This window comes from Macrobrachium nipponense, chromosome 32 (genome assembly GCF_015104395.2).
Source record: "Macrobrachium nipponense isolate FS-2020 chromosome 32, ASM1510439v2, whole genome shotgun sequence".
Classification (NCBI taxonomy): Eukaryota; Metazoa; Arthropoda; class Malacostraca; order Decapoda; family Palaemonidae; genus Macrobrachium; species Macrobrachium nipponense.
The window spans coordinates 6619195-6641397 of record NC_061094.1 but is presented as its reverse complement, the minus strand read 5'-3'; the positions used below and the strand labels follow the sequence as shown (position 1 = coordinate 6641397).

Sequence of the window (22203 nt, the reverse complement as noted above, 5' to 3'; positions counted from 1 at the left end):
AAATCTACGTAATTTAAAAAGAATTAGTAATAAAATAAAAATCTTAGGTAAAAATTTAAATTCTATCAATTAAACGTGTATTCCTTAAAAAAGTTAAAATTCTAAAAACAGAAAAACTACTTGATTCAGTTAAAATGTCAGAAAACGTTTTCCGACCAAAACATATCTCTCTTTCTCGCTTAAAAACCCGACAAACCGAAAATATAATATGTTTAATAGATAAAAAAGTATCACACTCACTGCACATGGGAATAGTGCCGTGAGGTGTACACATTAAAAATCCATTGGTCAATCTCGTATGGCCAATTCTTAATCGAGTCATATTACCTCAGTTTTTTTTTGTCGTATTGATTAGATGACTCCCATGGAGAAACAGCTGACTTTAATTGTCTTAATTTATTATTCTGAGATACGTTGCTCCACAATCTTTGCCTCTTTTCCATTGTAAATGTTTTTAATAAAGTTATGTAATCTCTAACAGGGAGATTAATATTCCGTTGAGGCAGGTTGACGGCTGTTTTAGCAGCAGTATCCGCTCTTTCATTTCCAGCAACTCCTACATGAGCCGGGACCCAACATAATTCGATATCTACCCCTTCAAGATAAAAATTGTTTAAAAGTTCTTTAATCTTTAATACCAACAGGCGAATAGCTTTTGAGGGCTTCTATGGCACTTCGTGAATCCGAGTAGATGATAAATTTTAAATTTAGTCTTTCTTCATGTGCTTTAACAATATTGATGGCTAGTAAAATGGCATATAGCTCGGAGGTGAATACTGACGACTCATTTGGCAATGATAACTGGCTCATTTTCTTCAAAGACACTGCAGCGCTTCCTACACCCACTGAAGATTTAGAGCCATCAGTGTATATAGCGTAGTGAGGACCTTTCCTTTGAATAGAGTTCAGAAAGGGTTGCCACACTTCCCTAACAAAAAAAGTCGAAAAGTCGTTTCCCGTAATTGTTATTAGTATTACTACTACTATTACTACTACTACTACTAGTAGTAGTAGTATTACTATGAAATAGTTTTATCAGACCACCGAGCAGATTATCATCTGTCACGGGGCTCGCCAGAAGGATTCGTTTATACATACATACATACTCATACTACATCATATACATATATATATATATATATATATATATATATATATATATATATATATGTGTGTGTGTGTGTGTGTGTGTGTGTGTGTGTGTGTAGTCAATAAAATACCATTTTCCACAAACTTTATAATTCGATTACTTTCAAACGCCAAAGTTTCTGACAAAATTTCACTGATCGGTCTATTTCCCAAACTCGACATTCGATGCTTTAATAGGAACTTGATAAATGATCAGATTCGCAAATGATATTATTATAAAATACAATTGCTATGCGAGTATGATATAAGTTCTCAGCGACGCTTCAATAATAACGGACGTGTCCAATTAACGTGGAATTGTTTGCGTGGTTAAAGTCAAAGTCTAATAATAAGTGACTGCTTCCAGTTACCACGTTGAAGGTTTTAATTATTTTAATTTATTACGGCTCATACGATAGTTTTTTTCGTATCTTAAAATTTTAATTGGTATTCTGTATCAAGGCTGCTCTACGATGACGCCACACACACGCACGTTTTATAGATATATTTTTATATATGTGTATATATATAACGCATAATTTGAAAAGCCATCTGCGAGGTAGGCCTAGTATGTGTATTTAACGACACTATTTGTATTATTAAATAAATCATTGGCTGCCTGAATAATCCACTGCGTGTTCGTCAGCCAAAGCTAATATTTGGCCAACTGATGCTACCAAGCTATCCGTCCCCTCCCCCCCCCCCCTCCCCCTCCAACAGCCACATATGCGGGCGAGAAACTCGATCTCGAATTTGGAGGTTCTTTGCCTTCGAAAGGCAACTTAGCGCTGCGTCTATCGAAATGGGAAAAAAAATTCCTTTTGAGTTGCGTTAAACTGCTGTATATATAGGCCTACATGACAGGTTTTACACGACGGTTAACCCTTATCATTGATTCATTACTAAATGGCTACAGATCTGGTTTTCATCTAGCAGAAGAAAAGCTTCATTTGCATTAACGATCTCTGGCTTAGAGAGAGAGAGAGAGAGAGAGAGAGAGAGAGAGAGAGAGAGAGAGAGAGAGAGAGAGAGCAATTTCTTGCCGTTGACATCAAAGGCGACATTCATTCTCAGGGTTCATTTTCTTACGAAGCCTGCAATCAACACAGCTTTGTGATTGGTAGTCCCTGGTACGCACCCCCCAAAAACAGGCTCCCCCTCCCCCAACCCTCTTTTTTTTAACTCCTTCCTACAACCCGTCATTTATCTTGGGGGCTTTCCCCGTCCCGTCCCTGGAAGCAGTCGGAAATCCCGCTGGTAAAGCGAGTACATATACTACCCTCCTCTCTCGTTCTTCCGCGTAATATCCTCTGCTTTCTTTGCAAGGTCAACCGGTGGTGGTAGCTCAATGAATATTCAGATTATCAACGAAAAACTGATCATTTCTATCACTGGTGCTCATTCTACCTTGCATTCCGCCTACTCCACGTTATAATCTAACACCGATGGGCTTATAGTAGTACTAAACACGGCGTCCCGCGGAGCTTCCGCCATTTTAGTACTATTACTACATCATAGCACCTCGGAGGTGAACGTGAAAACATGAACATAATAACAATAACAGAGAAAAAATGTAACTAAAATATTTAGATAATAGTCTATTAATTTATATTCTAGCGATAAACTGTAGATCGCACACCAAAATAGCACCGATTATATTAATTATAAACTGTAGATCGCACACCAAAATAGCACCGATTATACTCATACTACATACTACATCTCCAACGAAAAGAGAAATCTTAAGAATTTCAAGTTCTCGACGGTCGAATCTGATCATGTCAGATGCCTGGGTGTTTCAAAGGGGCTCATAATACGCTTTCTCTTCCGAAGGCAACGAAAAACGTCTGAAAAATCTTGTCGATCTGTTTTTTTTCCCTAAGATAAAATCAACTAGATGACTGTGGATCTTGGTGGCATCACACACTGGTTGTTGATACATTTTGAGGATCTTCACTCGACATGCGAGAGTGATGCAAGGTCTAGTCCTATACCTACAGTATATATAGCATTCCCTGAAGCATAATTGGCAGGAACGAAATGGATGGGAAAAACACACACCCACATACGCCTCGTCAAATATTTTAGACGCTGATGATGATGCTTCGCACGAGAAAATAAATATACATCCTAGTACTGGGTAATCATGGCAGGTGTTCGAGATATTATTTTTTTTTCTTCTATTGATTGGCTCATTGTCGTGAAATGACTTCTTAATGCACAATACACGTAGCAATTCATAATTTGCTTCAGTATAAATTTATTGACAGCAAGCAGATACGTATAAAGGCTAAACCTCACAATTTATATGATGATTATGATGATATTGATGGTGGTGATATCATTATTCCTATACTAAAAAATGTGCGAAAATTCATATGGATCAAGGTGAAAAGATAATTGAACTCCAAAGCGAGTTTTTATAAGGCAAAATGCAGTCCTTTGAGATCGGCGGGGGTTGTGTGGGGGGGGGGGGGGGTGGGGGGGGGGGGGCGGGGAACTTGGTTGAAATATATTAATATCGCTACCGTAACCGGTTCGCGGTTTTGGCTTACCGATTTGCATTCTAGGCCTAATGTGCAGAAAGTCCGGCCAAGAGCCAAAACAATTAAAATAATGCATGATATTTAATCAATCGGGAATGTTGTCCTCTTGCTCTCATGTCATCTTGGCCTTTTTTGGGTAATTGCGGACGGGATGCACCGAGTTTTCTTTGGAAATTTGGTCCGGTGCTGAATGAGGCGTAACCAAAACAACCTTAGACCAACCTCTCTTTTTCCAAGCATGGGCGCCCGCACGTGGGGCCATCCCCGCCCCTTGAAATGATGGGGAAAAATGTTATATATGTAATATATAAAACTGCTATTCATTAAAGAAATGCAGGCGTTGATACGGTTTTTCTGGATAATATTAAACGTGTTCGTGAGCTTAATACCGGCAACTATATCTATGTATAGGCCTATATTAAGATTTGCCCCTCCTTGGGAAGATATGAAATGGGCGCCCATGTTTCCAAGGGCACCGTGTCCTAACTTAATTAACCAGACCTTTACATTCCTAACCTGACTTTTAGGGCGCCGAGCCTGGACTTGGCTAGGGGTGGGGGTGGTTTCCCTTCCTCTAGACGACACCTCTCCCCCCGCCGCCCCCCCACCAACGTAAAACTTAACGCAGGCTGGCTATAGGGTTTGCCTACCCCTAAAACAACGCGTGAACTGTTTACCATTTTCAAAATCGTTGAGATAAAAATTAAAAATGTTTGGGCATTGATCGTGGGTCATGGGTGGCCGTGGTTGTACTATTCGGTTCGTTGCCAAACAATTTACAATTTACCGGTAGTACTAATGATCAGTTTTATAAATTTATAGGAGTTGAGATCAAGTAAAATTCTCCACCTTATGTAACATTAAGAAAAAAAACAGCCATTCACATCACATTTCTTCCATTTTGTAAGCTAGAACGGGAGAGACCATTCGCATCTGGATAAGAGGTTTGTAATAAACATATACCGTGCTGACAGAAACTTTTACTCTTCCGCTGTGAAAGTAACAATCAAAACAATCAACGATTTGGCTCGCATCGGCTGGTTATAAGTAGTTTTCGGGCGTATTTGAACGTTGGAATCAGTTTTTAATCTAAACCTCTTCATTTGGAGCCACGAGGAAGGGAATAAAGCCTGCTCACGTCGTTCTTAAAATCATATTTGATATGGAAAGTATCCACGGTACACAGAACTCGCGTGTATGTATATAATTATGAATGCCTCTTACACAGAAATGGCAGTTGCCAGTTCTCAGTTTTTCAGGTTGTGGGAAGAATTGGGGGTTTTACTTTATGCTTTTTATTCGCGAATATCTTCCCGTAACCTGATGTATACAAATAGCATAATATGCACAGGTAAATTATACAGGGATAGCCCGCGCAGTGTTGATCCTCACTTGGTCAAAAATGGACAGTATTTGTTGTTTAAGTGCACAGGTGTAGACATATGTACGGAAGAAATTCTCGTGCCGACTTTTGAACTTGCTGGATCCAGTATTTCCTCTGACCTTCCACAATGTCCCGTAGAGAGCAGGAATTTCCTTCCTTGTTTAAAACCTTGGTAATCCTCGTCGCGAGATACAGACCAATTAATGCCTTACGTTACCTATCCGGTTAACTGTACTTCTGCACACCTTAGCTGCAGTCGTAGTCCGTAGCGGTGCAGTTGGTAACACAGTATAAGCAATGCGTTGTCACATCTACGATTTTTTTCTACTTGAAAACGGAAGAGCAGGATCAGGAAAAAGTGGCAACGTCTCCAATGGGCTCCATGGTTCTGTTCAGAATAGTAGGACTACTAATCTCTCATATTTCTCTAGCCACAGTCTATTAAACAGTCGTTTGCTTGATGCACTCAAGTCGATAGGCCTCGGATGCATTTTCAGAGAACTTGCCAGTCGTACTAGTAGTACGAGTAGTAGTAGCAGTTTGCTTTTAAAAGGAAACTACTATGAGATTCAGGGGCTCTGTAACACGGTTTTTTCGCAATAACTTTTTATCTATGCATTTCATAAATATAACGCTTATTCAGAATACATATTATATCTACACATAAATTTTGACTGTATTCTGCATTACGTAGGTTGAATAAATTTGGTACTTACAATGTAAAAGTGACTTTTTTTGAAGATGGGCCAACTTACTCAGAGAAAAGGTTTCGAACGCACTCGTTACGTAACTTATGACAGCATTTCTTCCTTCTTTCTCGATGGATGATTGGCTATACGTAACGAAGGCTAAACCTCTGGCAACAATGACATACAAATTTAAATACAAGCAAAGCAGTACACCTTTATGAACTCTGGAACCTCTCCACTGATAATTGTCATAATGAACAAACCAACAAAATATGTTAATAAATACAAAAAACACTTCGATTATTAGTCTAACTCCCAAAATAGGTTTCCTAAGAAATTACAGTCTTCTTTATTGGTCACAATCAGATTGACAAGATGTAGGGAATAGTTGGTAATTTTCAAAAACATAGTAGACAAGCTTGATTTGATAACTGCTATCTCCAATGTAAAGCAATTTTTATTTATTGGCTACCTATTTACCGAAAAAAAAGCCAGTACCGTATATTGGCTTTAAACCTTCACCAATAATTATCGTCAGAATGATGACTTCATGAGGCTCCACCCACTTTCGTCTCGTTATAATTCAGGATAACACTAAAGGCTATCATGGGAATTGTTGGATTAGAAAATTTAACTTCTGGCTATAAAAACTAATTTCTCGAGTAGTTGTAAGAAGTGCTAAATGATCCTCAAGGATCCCAGCAGTTGGCCTAAACGTTTAATTCATGTATATTACTGCTATACTGTTGCGGCACTACTGCTACAGTAGTATTACTACGCTAGCACTGATACCCCACCCACATCTATGTATCGTTCTGCCATTCATAAAGTCTTTGGGTTTCAGAGCCGATGGAGTTTCTGTCTGGAGGATGGGCGGGGCCACATTTCGTCAAAAGGCGTGTTTACCTTCCTTACGTAATGAATGTTTTTCGACTCTTGGCTCGTAATCATTGGCCATGGCGTCGGCTAGAGCATTTTTACTCTATAAAAATTAAAACTATCGGGTTTAAGTTATTGATAATGCTGACAAAATTTGTGTGTGATTGTAAAGTATACATATGTCAACTTTCAGCTACATCCGATGCTTTGACAAGGAGCAAAGTCCAAAAAACCGTGTTACAGAGACCCTGAATCTCATAGTAATCCATAGAATTCCTCTCTCATTCAGTGGCAGTCTCCCTACAGTGCTTCATCCAGTAAGGTCGTTAAACACTGGACTATGGAAAGCGTGCACACACACACACACACACACACACACTCACACACACACACACACACACACACATATATATATATATATATATATATATATATATATATATATATATATATATATATATATATATATATATATATATATATATATACACCTAAGCCATTTTCTCTAACAGGAGGCTTCTGAAAAAGTCCAGACTTTAACTGTTGAGACAATGACACCAGCAAAGAAATCTCATCATCAGGAAGGTGAATTTCAACCCCTTCCCACCCACCCGCCCCATCTGCAATGTGTCAATAAACAAGTTTCCAACTCTCTCTTTTCCAGGATATTAAGGCGAAGCTTCATTCCATTACCGATTTCTCTTTAACAACTGAGCACTTTCTAGGTCTTCCTTGCATTCTCAAAACACTGGTCAGGCGAAAATTCTTCTGGACAGATTCGACATTTTTGTCATTTTTTTTTTCAAATCCATACTTTCATTCCATGAAGGAGATTGTGTCCATATATTCCAACTTTCCTTGGTGCTCTCTTCCAAATCTTTAACATGCACCCTTCGGCCATTCTTGGTCTATTAAAGCCATTCTTGGTTTATTAAGGCCATTCTTGGTCTACTAACTGACTCCCAATGCCTTCATGAATCAACCTTTTCAATTCATCTACTATCCATATTAATTAGCACTACTCCATCACCTTGGGTTTCAAATCACTCTCACTGTCCTCACATCCCAACTATTGTTAGCATATTTATTCATTTCCTTCTCTAATATAAGCCTTCAAAGTCTCGTACTAGTTTTTGCAGCTTCTCTTCACTGTCTCCAATCAGCGCTGTATCTTATGCGAACTCCAACCATTCCTCACTGCATTCGAGAATTATTTTCTCATCCCTGAACTTTGCACCTCCAACTAATGTCCCTTTCCCTGACATTGCCTTTTTTGTGACATAAACATTGCCCACCACCTCATCCACCCACAGAGGCACTAAGCAGCCCTGGAGACATAGCACACACATCCTTCCCCCAGGCAGTGCTCCCAATGAAATTTTTCAGGTTCCCTCAGGACCTCAGTGAAAATTCACCCAGATTCAACTAAAATCCCCCAGATTGTAATAAAACTAACATTTGGTTAAATTAAGTATATTTTAATCAAGTTTAATCCAAGTGTTATTCCTGCTCTTCTTTTGCCTCTAAATTCATAATAAAAATAAGATTCAGATAAATAAAGTACATTCTAATCAAGTTTAGGCCTACATATCAATGGTTAATCCAAGTGCTATTCCTGCTCTTCTTCTGCCTCTAAATTCATTACTATATTATTTTCTTTCATACGTTTAATGTACTTGACACTCGTTATTCCCTTTTCTACATCACTAATTAATGCCTTGCTTGGTTCCCAATTAGTAGAGTCTGAAGTGTTTTTCGTGATTGATTGTTTGGCCAAAATTCTATCAGCTACTGTTTGTGCTTTTAATGAATAAGTTTTCCTAGTTTTAATGTTGTTCACTTGTGAAAATAGGCGCTCTACACACGCTGAGGAAGGTGGTAAACACGATAGATTTGTCATAAATTCAGAAATTAGTGCAAACTTGGAATTGCCCATGCTATTTTTGATGGAACGTGAATTATACCGGTATTGTGGTATGTTGTCACTTGCGATAGGTAACTCTTTAGCTGTGAGCCGATAACTTCTCCACTGATCGTCAAGTTCATTCACTTGAGCTGGCGGTGCTAAATTAGGGAAAGTGCTTGCAATCCTAGTTATTGATGATGGCGAAAGACTTACGTTTGATGCAATAGGAGGATGAAGAATATTTAGCTTGGCAATTACACGGTCTTCATCAAATGGAAATCTCTTCCTTATTTGAATGCAGAGCTCGACAAGAAATTTTAAGCAGTCATTCCTGAATCTTTTAAAAATATCACTAGATAATGGTTCATTTATTAGTTGTGTTATCGCTAGTCCTCCCAGGTAAATGTTATCATGACTTTTGTGATTATTTTTATTACTTCGATCAATATGTGAAAGAATGGTACATACTATTTAAGAAATGAGTGCAGTCGGAACTTCCGACTGCATTCCTTTCCTAAATAGTATGTAGCATTCTTCGTTGAGAATTTTATATTTAATTGATTTAACATCCATTTCAAAACTGTAGGCTATCTCTTAAAAATAACGTGATTTAAGCGATATATTCATCTTTTTGCTTAATTCCCTCAGATTATAAAATTTTTTTGCCAAATTCCCCCATTCCCCCAGACATCCCATTTCCCCAAGATCTGGGGGAATTCCCCCAGGTTTGGCAGCACTGCCCCCAGGATGCTCTTACACCAAACCAGTCACCCCTTAAGTGTTTGTCAGCGGAGAGTATGGCCATATAAAGAGACGAGAGGAAGACCACCCGATAAGGAAGATGATGAAGATGGGACTACCAGGTGGGAGAAGGTTAGGTAGACCAATATTGCGATGGACTGTCTGTGTGAAGAGAGATATGAGGGAGTTGGGATTGAGTGACAAATATGCACCGGAGCGAAGGAAATGGAAGAACGTGTCGAAGAACCATTACACCGACCCCAAATACGGACAAGTTTGTAGAGAAAGAAGAAGAAGTATTGAAAGTAAACTTGATTGTGAGCAAGAAACAGTGACCATGGAGTAGTGAACACTCATACGAATGGTAACCTGATAGAAGCTGTTGATTTTTAGAGGTACTTAGAAGTAACTGTACAATTCAGAACTTTAAGTAGGGGTGTGGAGAGGACAAAAAGTCATAAATGCTATAGGTAGTTGGAGATGGAAGGCTCACTCATAGAAACCAGGAAGTGAGTGAGAGTGCGGACAGTCACCGCATATACTGTCAGCGTGTTCAAATGCATTTCCGAAAGTAGACGCACCTTGGTGGAGAGGAAATTATCCAGTACTGTGGTTGCCACGATCGTGTCTACCATCAAGATAAGCGTGTTTTTATCCAAGGCCCTCTTCCAAAACACACCACTGTTCTGAGAAAAGTTTAGTCGAAACCGTAAATATATAGTTGAATCCAAGTTAAATATTTTTTAAAGTCTCACAAAATATATATAAAAAAAGTTACGGTGAAAGACTTCAAAACTTGTCAAGAAATAGTGATTTTTTATAAGCATACATTATATATATATATATATATATATATATATATATATATATATATATATATATATATATGTGTGTGTGTGTGTGTGTGTGTGTGTATGTATAATATATATATATATATATATATATATAATATATATATATATATATATATATATATATATAATATATATATATATATATATATATATATATATATATATATATATATAATATATATATATATATATATGTGTGTATATATATAAATGTATAATATTATATGTATATATATATATATATATATATTTATATATATATAGTATATATATATGTTAATGTACCCCACATACGGTAAATATATATCAATATTTATATATGTATGCACACATATAAATACACAGACATGACTGACATCATATGCACATATGTTGTATGTACTGAAAGAGAGAGAGAGACCTTACCTTACAGACCTTACAGTTCGTTCGGGTTGCCCCAGGTCCCTCAGTGTGAGGCGCCTCTAATGTCTACCAGAGAGTTGCTAGTACATCTTCCGGTATATTTTGCATCTTCCAATCTTGGATGGTCTGGGATGCAGTTTAGATATTTGTCGAGCTTATTCTTAAACACATCTACGCTCACTCCTGATATATTCCTCAGATGAGCTGGCAACGCATTGAATAGACGCTGCATTATCGATGCTGGTGCGTAGTGGATTAATGTTCTGTGTGCTTTCCTTATTTTTCCTGGTATAGTTTTGGGCACTATTAATCTACCTCTGCTTGCTCTTTCTGATATTTTTAGTTCCATGATATTTTCTGTTATTCCTTCTATCTGTTTCCATGCCTGAATTATCATGTAGCGTTCTCTTCTCCTTTCAGACTATATAATTTTAAGGATTGTAGTCTTTCCCAGTAGTCTAGGTCCTTAACTTCTTCTATTCTAGCTGTAAAGGACCTTTGTACACTCTCTATTTGTGCAATATCCTTTTGATAGTGTGGGTACCATATCATATTGCAATATTCAAGTGGACTACGAACATATGTTTTATAAAGCATAATCATGTGTTCAGCTTTTCTTGTTTTGAAGTGCCGTAACAACATTCCCATTTTTGCTTTACATTTTGCCAACAGAATGGCTATTTGATCATTGCATAACATGTTCCTATTCATCATCACACCAAGGTCTTTAACTGCTTCCTTATTTGTGATTGTCTCATTATTAGGTCCCCTATATGCATATACTTTCCTTCTCTGTCTCCATAATTTATTGATTCAAATTTATCAGAGTTAAATACCATCCTATTTACCTCTGCCCAATCATATACTTTGTTAAGGTCTCTTTGTAGAGCGTTCCTATCTTCATCACAAGTAATTTCTCTACTTATTCTTGTGTCATCAGCGAAACTACTCACTACCGAATCCTTAACATTACTGTCTATGTCTTCAATCATAATAACAAACAATATTGCAGCTAGCACCGTAACCTTGTGGCACACCGGATATTACCTTGGTTTCATCCGATTTCTCATCGTTTGCAATAACTATCTGTTTTCTGTTGTGTAAAAATTCTTTTAACCATCTTCCTACTTTATCTACGATATTGTGTTTTCTAATTTTCTTTGCTAATATATTATGGTCTACTTTGTCAAAAGCTTTTGCAAAGTCTAGATAAACCACATCTGTTTCATTTCCGCTTTTCATATTTTTGAATATGTTCTCACGGTGGACTAACAGTTGGGTTTGTGTACTTTTTCCGGGTACGAAACCGTGTTGTCCTATATTAAACAAATTATTTTTTATTAAATGTTTCATATAAAATGTTTCATAATATTTTTCTTCATTACCCTTTCATACACTTTCATAATATGTGATGTTAGACTCACAGGCCTATAATTACTTGCCTCTAGTCTTGATCCACTTTTGAAAGTAGGGGTGATATATGCTAATTTGTGCTCATCATAAATCTTGCCTGTATCTACACTTTGTCTTAATAATATTGCAAGTGGCTTTGCGATAGAATGAACTACTTTCTTTAACAAAATAGCAGGGACTCCATCCGGCCCTGCAGCAGCTCCATTTTTAATTTCATTAATTGCCTGCACAATATCAGCTTCATTAATTTCTATGTCAGCTAAATATTCACTATTTTCGTCCCTTACTTCTATATCATTATCTTCATTATCTATTCTAGGGGTGAATTCTCTCTTATATCGTTCTGCCAGTATGAGAGAGAATCGCTGATACGATCATTGATTCTGACTCAAACAATACCGAATTAACCGCATTACGCTGAAAATAAACAGGTGCTGAGAGTCAAGTTTACGCCGATTTATTTTAACCCCGGACGCTTTTGCTGTGGTTCAGGACCGGTCCAACCAAAGCCCGTTGGACAAAAAAGTGGCCTCGCTTGATTTTGAGTGTGCCCCGCGAGAGAGAAAAATATATCTCTTTGAATTCCTCAAAAATACGTTTTAGTCAATTTCTTGAATTTCTTGGTCCTAAATTCTGCTTAGTATATATATATATATATATATATATATATATATATATATCTATATATATATATATATATATATATATAAATGTATAAGCGAATACCACAGGAAAATGATAGGCAGAAAATCCAAGCGCTTTCGTCTTTATATAAAGACATATTTCGGCCTAGCAGTTTTCTGTGGGATATTCGCTTATTTAATGAAGTCACGTGCATCTACTGAGACTTTTTAAGCATATATATGTATATATATGCATACATGTACACACAGGTGGCCCGCATGTAGTTTAACACTTGGGTAAATTTATTAAAACTCGTTATGTTTAATTAACAAAGTTCACCTTCGAATGGGAATAATATTCACTGAACTATGAGAAAGGAGAAGCAAATCAATTGTGACAAGAACAAGTAAAATTCAACGAAGTTTTTTTTCGGCGCAATCGAGTTTTCCGTGCGAGGGTGGCCTCAGCGGCTCAACCACGGCCCGGTGGCGGCCTATGGTGTTGGTACCTTAGACGGCACTGCCAGAGGTATACGATCATGTCTACCTTTAACCTTTAATAAAAAAAAAAACACTACAGATGCTAGAGGGCTGCAATTTGATATGTTTGATGATTGGAGGGTGGATGATCAACGTAACAATTTGCAGCCCTCTAGCCTCAGTAGTTTTTTTCTTATTAATATATTTAAGGTTAAAGTTAGCCATAATCTTACTTCTGGCAGCGCTATAGGTACAAACAACACAGGGCACCAGCGGGCCGTGGCTGAGTTTCGTACACAGCCCAGCGGCTCCTCAAAATATTCAGTCAAATTCTCGATCAGAGACTCCAAGAATGAAACTAAATTATGAGAGAACATCGTACAGGGTGTCCATAAAGTCCCAGTACCACTACAAGTATATATTACTTTTAATGGTACTGGGACTTTATGGACATCCTCTATTTCATGGACTTTTCCTGCAGTCATCTTTGGATAACAAAATCATCTGCATCCACATACATATAGATGAGATTTATACAGCGTCAAAAAGTTCGTCACAGCATCATACGAATGTCTATCTCAATTTAAACTAATAATTTCAGTATTACTTTGAAGTTCTCTCTTTTACACGAATAGACGCAACTTGTTCGTCTTCCTTAACATAGATTCTCTCTCTCTCGTTTCTGCGCAGGCGTTTGGGCAATGCTACCGGTTAAAACTAGTTTCTCATAGCAAAAACGAGAGAGAGAAAAAACCAGGACTCAAGGGCATAAGCTAAAACCAGAAACGCTGTAAACCCAAACTATCGCAACGCAAGACTCTCTTAGCTACCAATTTTTTTTTTTTTTTTTTTATAATTGCCAAGTTTCCCCGTTGGCCAACCAGGAGTGACGATTGATACCGGCCGCCGGCAGTAGTACTTGCGAAGTAACTTAAGTCTCATTTATACCTTGATATTGCCGTGCAAATATAGTACCTAAATTCACGTGCATCTCACCTACCGGAATCGATTCGTACTCATTCCTGTCAGTTGAACCTCTTGTCGCCCGCTTTGGGATCCATTCCGCTGATGGGAATGAGTGTTCTTAGAATTTCTTTGAGTCCGACTTGAACGGACAAATGTAAACACTCAACGGCCTACAGAGGATATCCGTTGTCATGTACGTGATAACGTACGTTTTCAGGATGCTTTCTCAACTTACCTACATATATTGCCACTTATTTACAGCAGTTCGTGAAAAAATATTATATAGATTAGTTTCCTTCTTCGTTACAGATAACCGCCGCTCGTGAATAAACAGAAGAGCTTAATCGGCCAGCAATGATCAAAGCCATCTTGGTCCATTTTTTAAACCAAACTTCACACTTGACTTAAAAAAAATAGATAAATAAAATAACACCAAATTACATATTTTAAAATGTTTACAGCGTTTAATAAATCATCTGCATTCAGGATTAATGTATGCCACAGTTTTAGCGACAAATTTTAATGCATTTTTTTTTATAGCTGTGTGTTTTTCACCCAACTGTCCGGGTCTGCTAAATATAAAGAATTATAAGTTAATACATACTTCAGTACATCAACCATTCATCTGATGTCTAGGCCAGTCCCTTACGACGCTCCTGATTGGCTGTTCATAAGCCAGTCACAGGCCTGGAAACTCTCTCGAGAGTTCACATAGGCAGGATGAATGTTCCACTTCTTATGAGGGCAAGTCTTTCAAAACTATCCCTCAGGAGAGGTGGAACCTACATCCTGCCTATGTGAACTATCGAGAGAGACAAAGTTTCCAGTCCTGTGATTGGCGTATCAACAGCCAATCAGGAGTGTCGTGAGGGACTGGCCCAGACATCAGATGCACGGGTTGATGTGAATCTACTACTATAGCAAAACAATACAATATAATAAATAAATATAATATAATAAATAAACATTGAATCCATTCCTTACTTAGCTGACATGGTCCGGTTCCAAAGACAAGTTCGCTAGTCAAAGAAAAACAAGGCATGATCCGACCTCCAGCTTACTCAGGATGCGTGCAAGATTTTCCCCTCATGCATAAATTGTGAACGTTATATTCCTGACTTTTAGCATAAATTAGAGTACGCTAAAATTTACGGCCAAATAGAGCCTTGTTTCACCAACTAAAATTAGAATAAATACGTTACATTGTATTAGAAATAATTGTTCTGTACTGTTTCACATGCGCAGTATTTATTTGATGCATTATCATTCTAATGAATAAATAATAAATATCCTATCCTAAAATTCCTGTACCTTTAACTCTTCGCAAAACACCTTTTTAAGACCTTTGTAGGTTCTTCCATAGACCTTTCCAGCGCCTCAGTGGTGTGATCGGTATGGTCTTGGCCTGCCACCTCAGTGGCCTCGAGTTCGATTTTCGGGCATTCCACTGAAGGGTTAGAGATGTGTATTTCTGGTGATAGCAGTTCACGAATCTCGACATTGTTTGGAAGTCACGTAAAGCCGTTGGTCCCGTTGCTGAATAACCATACTGGTCCCATGCAACGTAAAAACAACATACAAACAAACATAGACCTTTCCTACCTCCCAAACAAGAACAACAGCAACAACAACAACAATGTAGTGTGTAGGCTTACTCCCCGAGCAAGCGAAAATCGGAAATATTCCTTATTTTTGGATAACTCAAGAAATATGCTTGACAATTTAGATTAGCAATTAAGCATTTTTGTTTTGACGACTTTTCCTAACTTTTACTTTTGTGTTAGCTTTTCATTTTTTATTTAGAATAATTTTATTTTTCATTTTTAAAATTTAGAATACGTAGGTTCCTTTTTAACTTTCGCGTTATTGAAGGCATTTCGTCTAATATTAATACATTGCATACCTTAATTGTATTCACAGACCTTTTGCTCTTACAGAAACCCTATATATATATATATATATATATATATATATATATATTATATATATATGTATATATATATATATATATATATAAGGAATTTTATAAACGTCATTATTTACATACACTGAGACTGGCTTGTTTCCCAATTTACAAGACAAACATTTTTGAGAAAGCAAAAGGAGAGAGTTGATATTTTTTGTGGTGAGGAATAAGCCTCTTGAGGCTGAGAGAGAGAGAGAGAGAGAGAGAGGCCCTGATTCGATCAGGGTAGAAAAAAACGTTAAAGATTTCATATATAACTTTAGCCCCCAACCTTTTATTTTTTACACATTTACAGTTCATATATATCTTTGGGCCCCCCACCCTTATTGTTTACACATTAACAGTCCTTCGTACGAAAGGTTTGAGGTGAAGTAGCTCTCATGGTATCTTAAGGTCTCAAACACAGTGAGAAGAAGCACTTTTAACATCGCAATTTAACACATCCTTGTCTAGTTGTTATTCAAACATCCCCTGATACATTTCTGTCGCAGACAACGCTTTCATGACGCACGCACCCTTCCCCTCCTTTTTTTCTTTGTTTGGGTGCATTATCAAGTTCCAGTTTAAGATCTATCAAACTCGCAAATGACCTTTACCCTATGATGCGTTTGAATTTACACTCACAATAATAAAATTCACGTGCTAACCATTTCCAATGTTTCCAGGTATCCCAAGATGAAGTTGCAACTCGTTTTGGTAGTTATCTCAGCACTTGGCCTTCAGAACACCCAAGGGCAGTCACTGGAGGTAAGACTTGAGTTATCTGTTTCCATACTTGTGGCCAATAAATATCTCACTCCCATCTGAAATAGAGACTCAGTGTTTTCTATGTTAAACTTCGTGTCATTTACACTTTCCATTTGTTTTCGTTATTTCCTTCCGTCCATGATTTCTTCTGAAAATAGAAAGAAGATCCACATAAACAACCCTTTTCTTGGCACTGGTATTAAATGGAATAAGTTTGTTTTATGAACTCGACTTTTGAGATTAGCCTCACAAAATACAGAAGGTATCCTACAAATGTTTATAAAAAGACTAGGTCTATTCGAAATGAATGCATGGTATGGCGTATAAGAGAAGAATGTGAGGATGCTCACGCCATTGCAAGAATAAAATTACAATTCTTGGGACATTCACAAAATCTGTTATAGAAAGAGTATGATGGTGCAATGCGCCTTGCTACATTACTTGACCTCATACTAGCCGTAATTGGTAGCGAATCTTTCGTTGTAGTCTATCATGAATCCCATCAAAGCTGAATATCTCCTATAAATTAAATATGGGGCAACGACCCTCAAGAGAATAGTTTAATTTTTGTCTTCTGTGACATCTGGTAGCCGCTTTCTAAATGTGACATTATCCTTTAAATAGGATGGGTTGCATAACCTTACGTAGTACGTTACTTGATCTTTGTCATAGTAAGGAAGTTCCCTTTAATCGAGGAGTAAGTCTATAATAAGCTTTTGCATTCATAATCGAATGTCCTTTCTGTTGCATCATTCTCAATGGCGAAGATGAAGATCAAAATGATACATTTTGAACTTTGGTAAGCGTAAAACCTTGTGATTTTTATTTTCCCAATTTAAACAGTGTTGAGAAAAGTGCAGTAGTGCCGTATTGGTGCCCATCAAAAGTTAAATCTCATTTCATCCAAATGAAAAATCCTAAACATCAACCTTTCTCTTTGTGTCATTCCAGGAACTCCAGCAGCTGCAGGAGCTGTTCGAGCAAGCTGTTGGTAACCAGGGCGGTGGAACGACAGGAGGACAAACCCCTGGACAAGGTTCGGTCACTCCTGGAGCAGGTGGACAATTTCCAGGGCAGGGGGGTGGTTTTCCAGGGCAGGGAGGTGGTTTTCCAGGACAAGGTGGATTCCCTGGAGGCTTTCCAGGACAGGGAGGTGGTTTTCCAGGACAAGGTGGATTCCCTGGAGGCTTTCCAGGACAGGGAGGTGGTTTTCCAGGACAAGGTGGATTCCCTGGAGGCTTTCCAGGACAAGGTGGTTTCCCAAATAGGCCTAACAGACCCGGAAGACCGGGTAGGCCTACCCAACCGGTTCAAGGAGGTCCCGTAGGAGGGGGATGCAAATTTTTCTGTAGGAACGCATTCGGAAAGTACGAGTGCTGTTGATCAGAGTCAGTTTTATACGAAAATTCAAGTAGTTGATCGACACTATTTTAAGCCAATAAACGTTATCCTTTTTCTTGGTTTTATCGTACCCTTCGAAAAGAAATGTCTTACTGAAAGAGAAGAGATAGTGTTACGTACAGTTCTTTTGCCTTTTGAAATTCTCGACAAAAAATTGTTCTTTTGAATGGCTAGAATCTCTTGCATTAATCCTTCCATGTCCTCTTAGATTCAAAAGTGCAATCAATATCGTTAGCATTTTTCTGTTTTTGCTTACTCGGCGAGTAAGCTTATAAACTACTTTGTTGCTGTTGTTTGTATTGGGTTGTAGGAAAGCCCTATAAAAAGCCTAAAAAGGTCTGAAAAAGATGTTTCGCATCGAGTTAAAGATACAGGAATTCTAGGATAAGACATTCATGATTTATTTATTAGGATGAAAATGTAAAAAATAAATAATGTGCATGCTAAGCAGTACAAAACAATTATTATTTCTAATAAAATATAGCCTATTTATTTTAATTTTCGTTGGTGAAACAACGTGCTATCTAACCATAGATTTTAGCACACAGCCGGAGTAACTGGAGGCCAGATCAGTCCCTCATCTATCAGCAAGCTAATAAATGGTAAATCATCTTAACCGATAACTGCATTCTACATTGTCATCTGAACTTGTTGCGAAATTGTTTGTTAGGCGTATAAAGGACAAAGAAATCACAAATTCTTGGTAATTTATATTTATCCTAGCTATACTTACCTCGAACTACTTAATAGGAGAATCCTGGATGTCAATCCGGTACTGACCAGAAAAAAATCCGGTAATCCCTTCCACACCTAACCAAGTACATGCCCCAAGGGTCAAAAGCCATACGACCCACGACCTACTGTACCTCAGTGCTTTCCGCTTCTTCTGGTTCCTGCCCTAAGGTATTCGGGGACGGTAGGGAGGGCCTGAAACCTAAGTAGTTCGAGGTAAGCATAGCTAGGAAAAGAAAGAAATTTTTTGTAACATTTGTTTGAAAAAGTTTTTGTAGCCCGCTTTTGGATCGACAAAATGGTCAATACATATTTTGAACGAGTCAACGCAAGCAGCTGAATAAGAGGCATTGTTCCTGTGACAATGGTTCAACTGATGGCCACTGGAAAAGTCTTAGCTAGGCTATGTGGCAAAAAAGCAAATGAAATGTTATTCTGAAATTCTGGTGCGTATACAAACACACACATGTATAACAGTACAATATATATATATATATATATATATATATATATATATATATATATATATATATATATATTCTAATAAAAGGAGCCCATCACCAAAACCAAAATATAGAGAGAAAAGTACTATATTTCAGAGACTGCTGTCTCCCTCATTCAGGTAGATGAAGAGAGAAAAGTTTACAGAAAAGGTGGTATTTATACCAAGAGGTCCATCCACAGGCAAGCCAATTTAGGTCACCCCCCCTGATAATCTTCCTTTAATCTTCTTAAGCGTTGGTTGAATGAAAATCTTGTCGATCGTATCTGAAACCCATGCTCCTTTTGAGATGTTCATTACCTGCCTCTCTTTTATTAAGGCTGAATCCATCATTTGAATCTTGTACCGGCAGTTGCTGCTATAAATTACACGTGACAAATTACAGTTTATTTTATGGTTATGTTCATTTATATGGTTGAAAATAGCTGAGTTCTGTTGTCCATACCTAACTGACCGTTTGTGTTGTATTAATCTCTGGGGAAGTGATTTACCTGTAAATCCGATGTAAGATTGGTCACAGTCCTGGCATGGGATCTGATATACCCCAGTGTCCTTGGGAGATGTCTTTTGTTGGACATTAATTAGGGATTTGGCTAAGGTGTTTGGGTAAGTAAATGCAAAAGGGTTAGATTTTCCAAGGGTCTGAGTCACCTTCTTAATCGTGTTCAGGTGTGGAATTTTTATTTTATTGTTGGGTGTATCTCTGGTCTTGTCTTTAGGGGGTCGGTAGGAAATTACGTTTGCTTTGTGAATTGCTTTCTCAATTATATGGTCAGGATACTTTAAAGACAAAAGTTGCTTACGAATTAGTTCAAATTCTTTTTCCAGGAAATCTGGGGAACAAATTCGTAAGGCCTTTAAGAACAGGTTGCTGGCTACATCTATCTTGATGGCAATGTCGTGATAGAATGTATGAAAGTGAGAACGTTGATTTTCTGTATATGGTAAATTTGTATTCCGTTGTGTCTCTGATTATTAAAACATCAAGAAAAGGAATTTTGTTGTCTATTTCCCATTCAACTTTAAATTTGATGCTGGGCACTAATGCGTTTAATTTTGAGAGGAATTAATTAAAATTGCCCCACCCATCATCCCAAAATGTTAGAATATCATCTACGTATCTCACCCACAGCATGTTTTTGGGTTTTATTGCATTTACTACTGTAGTTTCAAAGTATTCCATGTACAGATTGGCTAAAACAGGACTTAAAGCACTACCCATACTACACCCGAATTTTTGCTTGTAGAATGATTCCCCGAATGAAAATGCGTTATTAGATGCACATAATTCAACTAACTTTATTATTTTGTCAAGCGCCAATGGGAAATTATCTGAATAGGGGGATAATTTTTTCCTTAAAAACTGAAGAACGTCCTGTACTGGTACTTTAGTGAACAGGGAATCTACGTCAATGGCTTTAAAAAGTTTTGATGTTGCCGAAGTTGTTGTATTGTGCTTCTCTGACTTTGTGACAAAAATCTTCCGAATGTTTAATGTGACTGGAGAAAAAGTGCCTAAAAAAAGAAAAAAGGGGGAAAGGAGGCCAGCTAACCATTTAGAAATTTTGTAATTGAAAGCTCCGGCACATGAAACGATGGGTCTGAATGGAAGATTGTCTTTGTGAGTTTTGGGAAGGCCATAAAAGTAGGGTAATTTAGGATTAATTACTTTAAATTTCTCTGATAGTTCAGTACTCTTTTTTTTTCTTGGCCAATTAATCTTACTTTCCGAAAAAATTCTGTGGGAACGTTTTGGAGGGGATTTTTCGTCAGTCTGTCGTGTTTGTGTCGCTAAGGAGTTGGTTGATTTTGTCGAGGTAGAAGTCTTTGTCCATTATTACGATTTTGCCGTCTTTGTCTGATCTACTTATTATAACATCTAGCTATTTTAGCGAGTGGATGGCTATCATGAATCTACGGGGAACAGGATATTTCTTATTTAGGTCAGTTAAGGCATTTAGTAACACTCCTTTTAAACATATCTCTTCACGGCTGTAGTTTTTGTCAGATATGAATTTATCAAAAGCCACTATGAAGTCTAGGTTGTTTTTGCGGTCTGGCATAAGGGCAAAGGATAAGCCTAGATTTAAAACTAAATGTTGATTTACAGTAAGGGGGGTGTTGGATAAGTTTAAAACTTTGTCTTGTTGCTCAAGATTATTCCATGCGCTATTGTCTATTATGTTATTTAACTTGCGTAAAAGTCTGTTGGAATGAGTCACGCTATTATAGGCAGCAATGTCGGAACAGAATGAAATCAAATACCTGTATATGTGGTCCGTAGTGAGGAGGCGAAGATTAGACTGAGTTCCATATATTACTCTGCGTAGTGCGAAGATGTCGTTTTTCGTATTGGTGATTCTTTCCTCCAGGAAAATCTTGTGTGATAGAGGGAATTGTTCCTTGAGGCATTCTTCTAAAAAGTGTTTTTGATTTTTCAGCCGGTGTAGTCTGATCTGTTCTTTCTCAAACTTGCGAAAAACTGGCTTGACTTCTAGAAGTAAGTGAAGAATCGTGGAAAGGCGGTTGAATTCCATAATGGGCCGAAAATGACTGGTAAAAATATTCTGTTACAACAAAATTCCACCTAATAAAAGGAGCCCATAAAAACACTGTCTGTCTGTCTGTCTTGTCACTCTGTGATTTGTGAAACATAACTCGATTTGGCCTTAATTCACGTGCGTTAATTGTTAAATAATATTTCCGAAAAAAATAAGCTACTCTGCTAGATAAAAAAAAAATAATAGTGCAATCATTTTGCATCTAAGCTCTTTGGTAAACATTTTCTTTCGCGATAAAGGTGAGGGAGGGATATCATAGGGGCCCCACCCCTGCATTTTTTTT

General features: G+C 37.5%; 1 protein-coding gene across 1 annotated transcript in view; it reads left to right on the top strand.

Annotated features, from left to right (window-relative positions):
* LOC135207188 (heterogeneous nuclear ribonucleoproteins A2/B1-like) overlaps positions 1-22203 on the top strand; it is a 49929-nt gene that overhangs the window by 15047 nt on the left and 12679 nt on the right. The window contains exons 2-4 of the mRNA XM_064238758.1: positions 9220-9395; positions 16643-16724; positions 17676-17976. Coding sequence (XP_064094828.1) covers positions 9220-9395; positions 16643-16724; positions 17676-17976 — 559 coding nt within the window. The remainder of the gene's footprint in view (positions 1-9219; positions 9396-16642; positions 16725-17675; positions 17977-22203) is intronic.